The sequence below is a fragment of the Fulmarus glacialis genome, unplaced genomic scaffold (genome assembly GCF_000690835.1).
Source record: "Fulmarus glacialis isolate BGI_N327 unplaced genomic scaffold, ASM69083v1 scaffold2850, whole genome shotgun sequence".
In the NCBI taxonomy this organism is placed as follows: domain Eukaryota; kingdom Metazoa; phylum Chordata; class Aves; order Procellariiformes; family Procellariidae; genus Fulmarus; species Fulmarus glacialis.
This window is the reverse complement of record NW_009186896.1, coordinates 61,213-76,035: the sequence shown is the minus strand read 5'-3', so window position 1 is coordinate 76,035 and position 14,823 is coordinate 61,213. Positions and strand designations below refer to the sequence as shown.

The 14,823-nt window shown below is 39.1% G+C and overlaps 1 protein-coding gene across 1 annotated transcript in view; it reads left to right on the top strand.

Moving 5' to 3' along the window:
- IL18R1 (interleukin 18 receptor 1) overlaps positions 1 to 4,723 on the top strand; it is a 17,969-nt gene extending 13,246 nt beyond the window's left edge. The window contains exons 8-10 of the mRNA XM_009572970.1: positions 711 to 872; positions 2,484 to 2,642; positions 4,323 to 4,723. Coding sequence (XP_009571265.1) covers positions 711 to 872; positions 2,484 to 2,642; positions 4,323 to 4,723 — 722 coding nt within the window. The remainder of the gene's footprint in view (positions 1 to 710; positions 873 to 2,483; positions 2,643 to 4,322) is intronic.
- The last annotated feature ends 10,100 nt before the right edge of the window (positions 4,724 to 14,823 follow it).

Here is a 14,823-nt window from a genome sequence, read left to right as displayed (position 1 = left end):
GCATTCCCTTCTTGTTTTCCGTCTCTCTCAGACCTTTCCAAGCTTTACTGGGAGGAAATATGTGAAAATAGACTAGTCAGAAGATGATACATATAATAAAGCAAATGAAATACAGACTACAATGAGCATGACTGGACAGTGCCTTCATAAAGACTTCACAAAGATTTAAGGGTTAAAAATCTCTGTTTGGAACTAAAAAGACAAAGATAACAGAATAATAATTAAGAAAAAAAAAGCCTGAAAGAGACTAGAGACAGCAAAAAAATAGAAGATCTTGTCCAAAGAGATTAAAGGGTACATTAAGGACTGTTATGGATGGACTGAGAGAGGGGTGAAAGGTAGAGAATAACAGGAAATAATAAAGAAACTGAAGAAAACTCATCATAAAAGTGGGTGACCACCAGTTTGGGATGCTGTACATCTATGAGGATCTGTAGTGTCAGTCTTGATCTCACATGCAGTTCATTTGTGTGTGTGGAGGGTGTGTAAAGGCGTGCAAGATTGTTTCTCCAGTTTTTAGAGTAATCCGTGTTCTGTAGTTCTTCTCCATCTCAGGACAAATGGCATGCATATGTGCTTGAAGTATTAGCAGGAAAGGATTCACATCAACACTGTGATTTTTGGGGGTGATTTTAAGATGCCATCAGTATTGTATACAGTAATCTTGTCATACAATACTCTTTGTTAAGGCTATAATTTCTGTTTTACAGGGAACACCCGAGATCTGCCTGTGCACATATTTACAACTGGAATGGTCCTTGCTGTACTATTTCCATGTGTTGCGGTAGCTGTGGTGTTTGTCTGTGTGATGTTTAGAGTTGACTTAGTTCTATTTTACAGGAACATACGCAGAAGAGATGACACTGCTGGAGGTATGACTTGGCTAATGTTGACATTGAAATAAGTGTATTGATTAAAAAATAGTTTCTGGTAGGTTCTATAAAACAATCATCTTTGAGGAAGAGACAAAATAAATGCAGGAGTTTTCTGAGTAGAAACAGCAGAGAATATGTAAAAAAGAACTTAATAGTCAGATGCTAAAGTGAGTTTGTTATACACCTGGGGCAGTAACAGCAGATAAACACAGTGAAGAAGCTGCCTCTGGAGCAGGTAGTGGAAGGGACATGGTTAGATGCTGTTCAGATGTGCTCTGTTCTGCCATATTCTTCATCACAAATGTTGATGAAGGTGGAGAAGTTTACAACTATCTATCTGTAAAGAGGATGGGCACTCTGGAGTTGTCAGACAGGCAGATTGACAGGAATTTGTTTTCACCTCACTGATGCCCTTCAGTGAGGTGAAGGTTAAAATGCTTCCTTGACTGTAGAGGCCATTGCAATGGTTATAGGTTTGTCACTAAATACACTTAAGGAGAGCAGGAGAGCACACTACCAGTATCTTACCAGGCAGCATTGCTGTGACCTTGACTTAAGGAGCAAGCCTGACAGTTACCCAATTCTGGGTATAATTTTTCTGGAAATTGTGGTGAAAAAACTTGCTGTATATATGTACCTTATTTTCTTAGCATTCCTTAGTCTCTAAATCAGCTTGAATATAGCTTGAATAAACTGCAGTGGTTGGAGATTTCTTGGTAATGGGTGGATGTCATTTATGCCTGCCAATGTTATGTATCTATCTGTTGATGCTAGCTATCACTGCGTACGCTGGCTTACAGGGAGGAGAACCTGGACTAGGCCACGCTGGAGGAACTGATTGTCTGATAATAGGCAATGGATTTCTTACTTCTAGAGCTCTTGCATGTGTAGGGTTTCATGGGCTTTAGTTTGTGCTCTCTCTTATGAACTACATGTAGTAAAGTATCCGGAAAGGGAAGCAAAGGCAAAGAAGTAGAGTTTAAGATGCAAAGCTATATGCGCCGCTGTATCAATCCAGATAGTTGTTCTGTGGCAAGGTTCAATTAGATATCATTCAGTGGGGTAGACCTGGCCTCTGAACTAGTCTTGGATTTTGTGTTTGTAAGTTAGTGCCCAAAGCATGACCAGACATGGTATACTCTTATAATTAAAATAATAAATTGGTTTATTCTCTTTTGCCAGTACCCATTCTACAGAACTACTTGATAGTCTTAGACAAAGAGTAAAATAAATGTGGAAATCTGCAATATCACTTAAATAGTAATCTTAACAGGTTACAGACACAATTTTTGCTTCCCTTCATTTTCTTGGTCATCACAGATGTGACATTAACTGGTTAAATTAATCTGATTTTTTTAAAAAACACCTTAATGTAGAAAGGATATATTATTTTCAAATATTTGCCAAATGCAATCAGAATCTTTTGTATCAAATTTAAATTGATTCACAATTTTTTTTGTTTGAAGACTGTTCGGGGTATCAAAGGAAAGAGCAGGAGTTTCTAGATGCTTTGCTAATGAGACAATAACTTTGAAAACCAAAATGGTGGATCAGATACTGTATTTCTAATGGTTGCTAACAGAACAACAACGGGTGATTTCTTTCCAGATGGAAAAGAATATGATGCATTTGTGTCTTACCTGAAAGACTGTGTTTCTCCTACTGAAGAAGAGAGAGAATTTGCTTTGAAGATATTACCCATGATACTAGAAGAAAACTTTGGGTACAAGTTATGTATATTTGAGAGGGATGTATCCCCTGGAGGAGGTAAGTGTATTGAATATTCTTCTCATGAACTAGGCACATCATTTTCACACAAAGGTGAAAGTCTGTAATTAGAAGGAATTCTGTCAAATGTGTTGTGCATTCATTGAAATGCTGCATTTTTCATTGAATCTAGACTATGTGCATGCAAAGTTTGCATGCACACATTTTACATATTATATAGATATATTTATGAATTCATATACATCTACACACACACACACATACATCTCTTTAATTACACAGAACCAAGATGAACAGATGAAAAAGCTAGCATAGAGAAAGTTAAGGTGAGAACACAGATGATGTCAGATGTTTCACAGTAATAGTGCTCTTGCTCTGCTTTTGCTGAGAGCAGGCGCCTATGAATGAACTCACATTTACTGCACAGAGCAGCTGGTGTCTATGGTACAAGTTATTCTCAGGTGACTTGTATATTTGCTGTATCTTCAGTGTGGTGGTTGAAACCATTTTGTGAATGTGATGGATGCCATAACAAAATAGAAATGAGAACATGGAATTTTGTTTCTCTAATGGCCTATGGATAGATGGCCTTTTGCAGATGCTTGGAAAAAAGATACAGGGGTGTTCCGTTTGGTCCAAAGATCTAGTTGAGGAATAGGATTTCATTGTTAAAAACACAGAACAATAAGGTCGGTCCACCTCCTTCACAAAACAGGATCTTCTCTCCTTGTATCCAATTCTGACATATTTTTCTAAACTGAGAGGTGCCACAACTCTCCCAAACCATTTTTTCCAGTTATTCTCTCTCCCTAAGTATTAAAAAAAGGCTTTCGGAAGTGCTCAATCTGATTCTTTCAATAGTTTTAGCTTGTTTCTTTGCAATAGTTTTAGCTTATTTCCTTTTCTCTGGTTGGATCCATTGTGAGTGTGGAAAAGAGAGTATTTCCTTCTATTTACAGGAGCCTTTGGTGTGCTGTAATATACTTGTCAGCTTTCTTCTCTTCTTGGTTTTCTCTTCTTTAGGTTACTCCTGCAGTTTGCTTTCCCTTTCCCTACAAGGCGTGTTTTCTAGATCTCTGGTTTCTGTAGACCTTGTTGTCCCATGGTGCTGAAGCAAGCACAGGAATTTGTGCACGAAAATTCTATTTGGTGCATGGGTGTTTGAAGGGTATCACTGTCTGATTTCATTCATCACTTGTCATGACAAAAGTAATGGATCTAAAACACAGTCAGAACTCATTCTGTCATCACATGCTAGTCTTCTCGACCTTGTATTATTGGCAATAGATATGGGTATTTGTTAACTTAAAGGAGGGAGTAACCTGAGAGTTATAGAATATTTGGAGAGAGGTTGCTGTTGGTCACTCTCTGTGGAATCACTCCAACGTTATCTATTATGAAAGAGCAAAAAGATGTCTGGTTGGAGGAAAAATAAATTTTGCTGTCACCTTCTATCCATGTGACTACTGACAGACAGCTGTCTAGGGTAGCTGTCTGCTCCAGACAAAACCTCAGGTATGGCTTTGGCCATACCTGAGCTCATTTTCACAGACTCTTAATCTTTAATGCATATTAATCTCTTCTTAGGGACAGGATGCTTACATGCTGTCACTTTATAAGGGGAACATTTTTGGTACATGTGCGATTGTTAAAGGATAAGTCGATTCAGTGCCTATCCTTTCAATTTAGTTTAATAACACATTTATCTTTAATTTGCAGCGGTTGTTGATGATATCCATTCATTCATTGACAAAAGTCGAAGATTAATCATTATACTGAGCCAGAACTACGTTTCTGACAGAGCCATATACGAACTTGAGAGTGGACTGCATAAAGCCCTAGTTGAAAGGAAAACTAAGATCATATTAATTGAATATATGCCTATAAGTGACTACAATTTCTTGCCAGAATCACTGTCTCTTTTACCATCAAAGAGGGTTGTGAAGTGGAAAAAGGATAAATCTCTTCCCTTGAATTCCAGATTTTGGAAGAATCTTCGGTACCTGATGCCAGCAAAACCTACCAAGATAAACACCAAAGGGCACTATAATAATCTTGATCTAGACTTAGAAGGGGCTAAACCACGGACTGAGGGCTGTGACTTTAATGCAGTCGTATAACAATTCTGGAGACAGAAGATGCTGCAGAAAAATGCGCATTTTGCTAACTACTAGAAAACACAAACTGCACACTTACTTTGGGAAGATAGTGTTCATAAAAGGCCAAGTCTGAGATCTGAGAAGACTGTAGAAATTGTTACAGTGGCTGGGACGATGTCACCCCAATGCTAAATGCTATCCCAGAGAGAGTTTCCTCAGCGATCTGCACAAGGAGCAGAAATTTGATTCTGCTTAGGACTTACCACATAGCCTGAAGCACAATGCAAAACATTTTCGATTTCACATTTTCCAGTAATGTAGAATGATATTAATTATACTTGTATACTTTTTGAGGCCCCTCAATAAATGTATCAGTATTTGCAAAGTATTATTATTTAGATGCTCTTGGTTTTGTATTTTGGTATTTCCTAAGGATCCTGCTTGGGAGTAGACCCAAATGGCTCCTGCCCTAGAAAGCTTTGGGCAATGTCAAGCAGAAAAATAAAGTGAAAACAGAGAAAAGGGAGGTTAGAAAGAGTAGGGCAGATTTGGTCGGGCTAACAGTATTCACTACTGACTTCTACATGGTCTAGACAAGCCAAGTGGGAGTGATTTGGAGGAATGGTAAAGACTGTTTCCATCCTTCTGTTTCACTGAGAATACTGTAAATGCTCATTTTGGCAAGGAGAAGAGGGGGATGGGATAGAGATACTAGTATTTTGTTCATGGACACTGATACCTACATTATACCCTGAGCTGCCTTCGGCTGAGGGATGTAGGGGATTTATGTGAAAATGAGATCTTTGGTATGTACATATACTCCTAACCCTTTGGAACATTTGTACTTAGTATTATTTTTTAAAACAAACTTAGTAATGCCATTCAAAACTGTGGTAATCCTCTCTTATTATTAGCTGCCTGGCAGAAGATACCAATCTGACATAAATTCCTGGATAAAATTTCCTCCTAGTACCAATGGGGAGAAATAAATGGAGAATCATTTTGGAAGATCTTCTGTCAGTTTGCTAGGAGACCGTCAAGGCTCAGCCCCCTCTCATGATTGTCTTGTGTTCAACTAATGCTAGTTCTGAGGAGACATCTCTTTGACACTGACACTTAATTCATGCAGCTGTAATGGAGGAGCTTCGCTACCTTCTCAGTGCACTTGAGAGCACAATTGGAGCGCTAGGTCTCATGGCAATGTCTCAAGATTCATGAGAATGAAATACCTTGTTGTTTGTCAAATATCCTGTAATCAAGCATAGTTTCTAGCAGATCAGGTAAAAGTAAAGGCTAAATGTGGATTTACAAAATGGAGACAACACCGTTGCCAGGTTAACATGCAGATGAAAAGGAACAAAGGAATAAGGCACACATCCGTGGTGTCCTTCAGATCAGCTCCAAGAGGTCTCCCTCTTTCTGTCAGGCAACTAAAGAGCTATTGGAATGTGATCCTTAGGCAAAAGCCATTCTCTGGCTTAAGCTTTTACTGAAGAGGATTTCTGCTCTGTAGATATGTGTGTCTTTATATTTCCAAATCTTTCTCAAGGTTCAGTTCTTCTCTACCAGTGTTTCCTGTGATCTGTAATCACAGATCAGTTTTAATATTCTCCTGCAGGACTAATGATTGCCCCTACTTCAGAAATGCCATCAGACATACTGGGCACATCCATTTCTTGGCCAAACAGCTGACAGAAAAGTTAGTAACTTTCCTGGTACTTAACTGAGGTGTTAAACTTGCTCCTCAGCCACATAGTTTTTCATATGCTGTCGTCAATGTATTGCCTAACAATATAAAGTGTCAAATGTGTTATACTATGCATGTGAATATGGATAGTGCACATAGTTTGTTAAAAGCTCTGGACTGAGCCTACTCTCTGTGAGAATCAGCTGCTATAAATTGAGATTGAATTTGCCATGAATGCCCCCTCACCTCAGCTTGGAGAGATGATGTGACTGCATGTAGCTGCTGTACCCTGAAGATTGTTGAGACCATACAGAATTTGACTGCACTGAGGTTTTACAGAATACCAGAGGACTATACATAAGGAAGGTTGAAAGCTAAATGGCATTAACTCCAAAGTTGTTTGAATGCCAGCAAAGCAGACATTCAGATGCAGTACAATGAACTACTCAATATGTGTAAGAGGGCAAGTATTTTTGCACAGAATGGTATCGTGACACAGTCATTTAATCTCTATAGCTGCTTGTCACTGCCCATGGTGTGGTAAAGGGAGACAAGGGAAATTAAGGATATGCATCCTCATATTAGCACCAGATATTGTTCTTATTGCTCTTATAACCTGAATTACTGACTTTAATCAGGGCTTGGAAATGCCTGCTTTATGTTTACCAGTCCCTAGAGAAAAGGAGCCGCTAATATGACTTTTATAGACTGTAGCTGTGTTGATTTGCCTGATCATGTATATGTCAATTTGTAAGTGAATTCACGTGATAGTTGGTTTGAGGTAATGGGTCATTTCAGTGATTTATACTGCATTTTCTGTTCCATTTTTGCACTTAATAAAACTTTATTTCCCCCTCTCCACATCTGCGGCGTCTGTTTTTGCTGCAGTTAGACAGCAGTAAGTGTCAAAAATCAAACTTACAGTAAGAAGAAAAAATGCAATAAAAAACAAGAGTGTGGTTAGACCTGCTCTCCACAAGCAATAAATGTCTCATTTGTACTGTAGAACAATTTAAACAAAGCCAAATCCAAACAAGTGATTGGAATATGTAAGTTCCCAGAGGAGGATGCAAATGGGATCGGTAAGGAGACAGCTGTTGTAAGACACCAGTCTTGAAGATTCTTGTCTTTCTTGCACATGCTACAACATGGCACTGACTGTGAGAACATAGTCTGTGTCTGCATTTTTTTAGTGTTCCTGGTTGACCACTTTCTACGACACACAATGCAGGCTGGAAGAAAGAAAGTATCAAAACAGTGTTCTTGTCTATTGATAATTCAAACATAAATGTCGGGAAGAGTTGGGACTATTGTATATGGTATCTGTACTATAGTGTAGTACCGTATAAGGGCCTGGAAATGTAGAAGTTCGTGAATTATAGTTGTCCATGTGCCCTGTCCTGTGTGTCCACCCTCAGCGTCTGCACCAAATCTGGAGATACTCTTTGAGTGAAGGGGTCCCTCCACATGGACACCATGTCTAGTTCCATATCCATAATTTCTTCCTAGTATAAGCACTTCTGTTCCTCCATTGCCACCTGCATTCTTTACAGAGATATGAGGAGAGGTAGAACTTGCAAACCAGGGGTAAATGGTAAAAGGTCATAAAAAATTGGCAAGAAAATAAAGATTAGCAGGTAAGAAAATAGATGCGTGAGTCTGGCCTGGAAGGTTACTCTAGAACTGTGGTTATATATTCAAGTTGTCCTTTTCTATCTTGCTTTCTCAGAGAAAGTAAAATAAATTGGCTTTCTTTTTAGAGATGACTATGGTCTGGCTTACACAGAAGAGGCAACTTTTACATCATTAAATCCTATATATATTTAATAAAATGTTTGAAATGTTGCCTTTCCTAGTGAGATGTTTGTGATGTAGTTGGAAAGTATTCAGTGTTTTGAAAAAGAAAATGTGATCACATTTTTGGGAAATAGTTTTCTGATTTAGTAGCTATAAAGTGCCTGAGCGAAACAGTAGTTGCCAAGCTTTCTGCAATAGCCACAAGTTACGTAAAACGCAAAATGGAAAAAAGGCTCCATGAGAATCTATTCCAGTTTTGGTCAACTCACGACAGCTTCCTGTGGTTCAACAATCCAAATTTCCTGAGCTTCAGTGAAAGCAGCTGCAGATAGACCACATTTTTTAGTTTCGTTGTCAGCTAAATGTAAAAACAACTCATCACAGGGATTTGTCTCTTGTATTGTATTGTTTGATCTTCCATCTGGCCTCTATTGGTGAGATATAGTATGTATATCAGCCAGATATACCACAGCCCAATGTAATATATTTGTTGCTTATTACCTATCAAATACAAAAATAATAGAGTTCAGTACATTGATGGCTTAAGGTATTTATAAAAGATAATCAAATAGATTCACGGCTTATTGCTCTAATTCTTTTGACCACTACCATAGTTAAGCCAATTTCAGTCATGTGCTGGAGACCTCATTTTGATATGTGGTTACAAAACTGTTTACTATGCATTGCAGGAAAATTGGAGCTCTTTGAGGTTTTTTGACTGTGGTGAAGGAATGCTGTTCCATAAGAGGTTCCAAAACTATTTGTAATGCTGTATGAATCTGACGTTTTAGAAACAATTGGGCAAATTCAGAAGTGACTATGTCTGTTCATGAAGAGCTGTCAGTACACAATAGGAATAATCTGAACGTCCCTAGCAAAGACATCTCTTGAGGGACTTCATTATGGGGTACACCTCATTTCTGAATTCAGGCATTCAGTTGGAGACTTGATATTCAGCTCAGTTGTGATAGCAATGTCTCCTGTCTGTGTATAGTGGCTTAATATGTAGTATATTAAGTATATTTATTTATGTAGTACTTAAGGAAGATACTGCCTTTGGGGACTAGCAGCAAAAATTCAGCTACAAGGAAGGAACTCATACTTTGGAAGTGAAAACTTGCGAGAACCTCGGGATTGTTGCCAGCTGCTAGCACGATGAAGGAAAATCAAACGATACAGTGCAGATACCAGTGAAGTGAGACCTTGAGACCTTCAAGGCAGAGCCATGAGGATCACCAGAAGAATCGTGTGAAGGGTTTATAGATGAGTTTAAATTGTTTAGGCTGGTGAAATGAACAGTGAAAGGAATAGGAGCATTGTCAACAAATGCATACAGGAAAAGAAAAAGCACTAGAAGGAAGAAGAGTTGTTTAAGCTAAGGAACAGTATTCGCACAGACACGTGGCCATGAATAAATTTACGATGGGCATTAAAACCATTAGAACAGTAAGGTCTCCTATAGGAGACCTATGGGGAACAATGCTGATCTACTTCTGTGCTGGAGCACAGTAAGTTTCTGAAAGAAAACCCATAATACAGCAGTGATCATCCTTGTCACTTGTATGTTTCTTGGCTTGCAGTAAGGAGGCTAGACTGTCAAGGAATTGGCATGGAATTTGAGGCACCAGACAATCTTTTCTAATTAACTGCTAAAGATTGTGAGAGTGAAAAGATTTTACAGGCCTGGGTCGTGAGTATTTGCTTTGCTATTTCTCTGTCTGCAAGTCATCTATTTAGTTATTAGTACATCCAAAGTACTTCTGTGGCACTGGCCATATTAAACCCTGATGCCCAAAGCAGAATGTACTGTGGTGCAGCAAATTTGTACTAAATAGTACCATCTTCCCTTATTTCACAGAGGAGTCATAGGTGAGTTACCCCACTGCTCTATAAGCTGCCCTTGACTGTATGCCATTTCACTGACTGTATAACCTTGTACAAAATGTACAGATGTTCATGTTTAGATATTGTTCAGACACCTCTTGTGACAGCAGAACCAACACCACTGACTCAGTAGAAGATAACTGGAGCGGAAAATTTCTTACCCACTCGGTGTTAACTATAGCTGGGCAGAGGAGGAGGTGATGTGTAAATGTGTCAAGCCAGAATAGTGCCAGAATACTGAAGAGACAGAATCTTCCCCGAACTATAAGACTACACTGCATACACACTGAGATGGTGCATTTTTCCGCCTGCTTCTTGGCTGGCAAAATGCTTGAGCAAAAGTGAGATAGACGAAATAAGATATGGACCCCCACCTTGACTTTCCACAGGGGTGGGGAAGCACTCCTGAGCCTGCAATCTCCTGAAGTTATAGTATAAAATATGTTAAATGTGTGAGTGAGTGAGTGAGTAAGTGAGGGGGAGGAGAAGGAGGGGAGAGAGAGGAAGCAGGGAGGGTATTCTGGAGCAATCCTTTACCCTCTCCTTTAAAAATTTGCTCTAGCAGCAAAGGGTAAATAAGAACCTGGGAAGTACAGGTGTGTGAGGCTGCTTTTTTAGCATACACATTACTTTTACAAAAGAGGAAGGGGTGAATTGGAGCAGAGGCTTAGTCAAATATTTGGTACTGTTTGACAAGATTTTCATCCAGTGTGGTAATGAGTATGACATACCATTCAGTTTTCTGGCAGCACGGCTTTGAAAACTCTATGTGGCTGGTGCTTCTGTAGTAACTCTAAGATCTGCTCTAGCAGTTGGACTGCTTTACTTAATTTTTTAAATGTGATAAACTTATTACTTGGAGAGTATGACAATTAGCACTTAAGAGGAATGAAGTATATTTTGTGTCTGTAAGATGCATCTTCAGGAAAGAACTACCTTCTCTTTCTGATGGTCTGAGCAATGGCTTGAAGGTAGCATGGCCTTGACTTTATCTGTGTTGCACTCTATACTTCCTTCAAGGGAATAGGAGAGTAAAATGCTTTTTTTTCCTAGTTAGAAAGGACACCTTCAAAAAGCTTAATTCTTTATACTGAAATCTACAGAGATACATTGGAGCCTTTTGTAACTTATAAACCAAAGATATATTTTGTACTGGGGCGAAACACTGAAGATATTTTAGGAGACAATCACCAAGCTTGATCATCAATGGGCTCTGTTCTGAAAAGAGAAGAGAGATAAACACATGGTAGAATCTGCGAATACAGATTCTGTATTCTGTGAATACGAATCTTACATCTCCAAATGCTCAGGACCCAATATAAGCAAGCATTAATAGTGGCCATCGCCTAAAGGTATGTGTATAAACAGAGGCAACATTGAAATCGCCTCTTATATAGCAAAAAGCCTTTTTTCTTCTTGTTGTGGAAATAGAGTAATTGACCCAATGTGCAGTAAAGAGAGTGAACTTCACGCAAGAAAAGAAGAAATAAGTCCTACTGTTCTTGAAATAAGTCTGGTGCAACCTGATGGACCTATATATTTATATGACCTCTATTGAAACAGGCAGAAGGGGGGTCCGAACTGATGACAGTGTGCTCTCAGATGCTTTTATGCAGCTTGAGTCATTAGGCAACCTGTCTTTTATGAGTTTTGCATTCATACAGGAAGCCTGGAAGAGGGGCTGGACCACATGGGACTGTATATGCTGAAGTGCTCTGCCACCTAGCAGTTCCAAGGGGCAAGTCACAGATAGCTCATATTCATCAGGGCTTCTCCTTTCTCTTTCTGCAAAAGCTGCGTTGGGGTAACCAACAAGGCTTAACTGGGAGGACACAGACAGAAAGTAATAGTGTGTCACAGCCCCCTTATAGTGCCCGCTTGCAGTGGATGTGGAAGGTAGCTAAGGAGACCAAGGGTAAGGAGAACTCGGCTCTTATAGTGAATATTATTTGGTGTTGGGCAGAAATGTGTCTCTCTCGTAAATTTCAGATATTACAGGCTTTTTTGAACCATTGTCCTGGTTTCGGCTGAGATAGAATTAATTTTCTTCCTAGTAGCAGGTACAGTGCTGTGTTTTGGATTTGGTATGAGAATCGTGTTGATACACTGATGTTTTAGTTGTTGCTAAGTAGTGCTTACATAGTCAAGGACTTTTCAGCTTCCCATGCTCTGCCAGGTGCACAAGAAGCTGGGATGAGGCACAGCCGGGACAGCGGACCCAAACTGGCCAAAGGGATATTCCATACCATATGATGCCATGCTCAGTATATAAGCTGGGGGAGTTGGCCGGGGGGTAGTGACCTCTGCTCAGGAACTGGCTGGGCATCTGTTGGCAGATGGTGAGCAATTGCATTGTGCATCACTTATTTTGTATGTTCTTTTATCATTATTACTGTTTGTATTAGACTGTCTTTATCTCAATCCATGATTTTTTTTCCCCCCCACTTCTCTCTCCCATCCCATTGTGGGGTGGGGAGTAAGCGAGCGGCTGTGTAGTGTTTGGCTGCCTGCCAGGTTAAGCCACAACAACCATCTAGTAGCAGCATTTGGGCAAAAAAGAAATAAACTTTTATCCTTCCTGCTCTTAAATGAAAAAAACTAAAAAGTCCAATGCATTTTGCACACAATGATTTTAAAACCCAAAGGCTTTGATCTTTTACTATGGGCAAACTTTTTTCCCCTATTCTTTTTACAAGAAAATGACCCGGAAATTTTGAACCTAATGCAACTGAACTGAGAAAGGAAGAGATGATGACAGTGAGGTAGAGGAAATTCCTGTAAAGGAAACAGACTCAACACAGTGCACAGCTAGAACTAACCACAGCAGATGGTGAGCAATTGCATTGTGCATCACTTATTTTGTATGTTCTTTTATCATTATTACTGTTTGTATTAGACTGTCTTTATCTCAATCCATGATTTTTTTTCCCCCCCACTTCTCTCTCCCATCCCATTGTGGGGTGGGGAGTAAGCGAGCGGCTGTGTAGTGTTTGGCTGCCTGCCAGGTTAAGCCACAACAACCATCTAGTAGCAGCATTTGGGCAAAAAAGAAATAAACTTTTATCCTTCCTGCTCTTAAATGAAAAAAACTAAAAAGTCCAATGCATTTTGCACACAATGATTTTAAAACCCAAAGGCTTTGATCTTTTACTATGGGCAAACTTTTTTCCCCTATTCTTTTTACAAGAAAATGACCCGGAAATTTTGAACCTAATGCAACTGAACTGAGAAAGGAAGAGATGATGACAGTGAGGTAGAGGAAATTCCTGTAAAGGAAACAGACTCAACACAGTGCACAGCTAGAACTAACCACAATTCTTATCATGAAGTGTAGGATGTGCAAGTAAGATTTTCAGATAATTATTTTTTTTCATTTTAGCTTTTAGCTTCAGATTTTAGCCCTCCCTACCCCATCTGCTTGACAGGTGAGTTGGTTTTATTGTCTTCGTGCATTTTAAAGTATATCGGTTTTAATTGCTTGGTCAGACAAAACAGTAGTGTCTTAGTAAGTAGCTTCATTAGATTTTTTTTTTTTGCTTTATAGGTGTGGTGAAGCTTTTTTCTTCTGTGTGACTATTACTAATCTTACTCCTAGGATCAGATTATGTTTGCCTTTCCATTGATGTAAATCCAATACAAGACACAGGCATTGATAGCTCTGATGCTGAAGTGATTTTCATCAGAATCAGAGTAGTCGATCGTAAGATTGTGGCATGCCACTCTTTACTAGACTTCAGAGATATCATGAAACTTGGTGCAGCTCTCAAGAAATTTATTTTGATTTCTTTTGCTTATATTTTATGTAAATATGAAATGCTATGAAATAGAGATTTACTGTTTCTTGTGAGAGTCCTTTAGGTTGAAACATAGGCAAAATAATACAGTTCTTATTCTTCTCTCTTACATTTTTTTACCACAGGAAATTATGTTTAGACCACATTAGTTTCCTTTGTATATAAGTTACTTTCCAATTAAATGGCATCCTAAATCCCTAGACTAAGGATATGATAATATGGGTGTGTACATGGCAGGAGAAGGCGGAGAGACTCTTGATAATACGTTGCCCAGAGTAGAGTGTTTTCTTTTTCTGGCAGATACTGACCAAGGTAAAATGAGTCACTGAATATATTGAGTCACTGTATCACCTTGAGTCCACCTGCAGTGCAAATACACCTGAATGGTCAGTTTAAGATTATCCTATTTCAGGTACCTCCCTCCTTTGGTAATTGCTGTCTGCTTCTGCTGTGAATTTCTCTCTTCCTGTCAAGCACACTTGCAAGACAACGCTTCTTAATTTCACATGCTACTGTACTTTTTAAGCACTATGAAAATGCAAAGTTTCTGAGGTTCTCTAGTAAAAGTGTTATCAGTTAGCAGAAAAATTGGCAGTGGTGTATTTTCCCATGGCTAGCAAAAGACAAGAGAAAATTATACAGATTGCTAACCAAAGCTACAACATTCATTAGTTAACCCTCCCTTTCACACTTCTTCCCCATTCGTGACCTTTTGAGCTTGAAGAGGGCATTGTTAGCATGGCAGTAAACTGGAGAGAGGAGACGTTATACATCACCGGTATGATTAAGTGCTTTGTGAATGGTCATTTGAGGTGGTTTTGCTACACCTAGCCTGTGTGTCCCCGATTACAGACAAATGGGCAGCTGGGAAGTAAATGCTTCCACTGCTTATCTTGTGCCAGGTCAGGCACTCCTCGGGTAGCTTCTGATGGCTTAACAAATTGAACTGAGTCACCAGA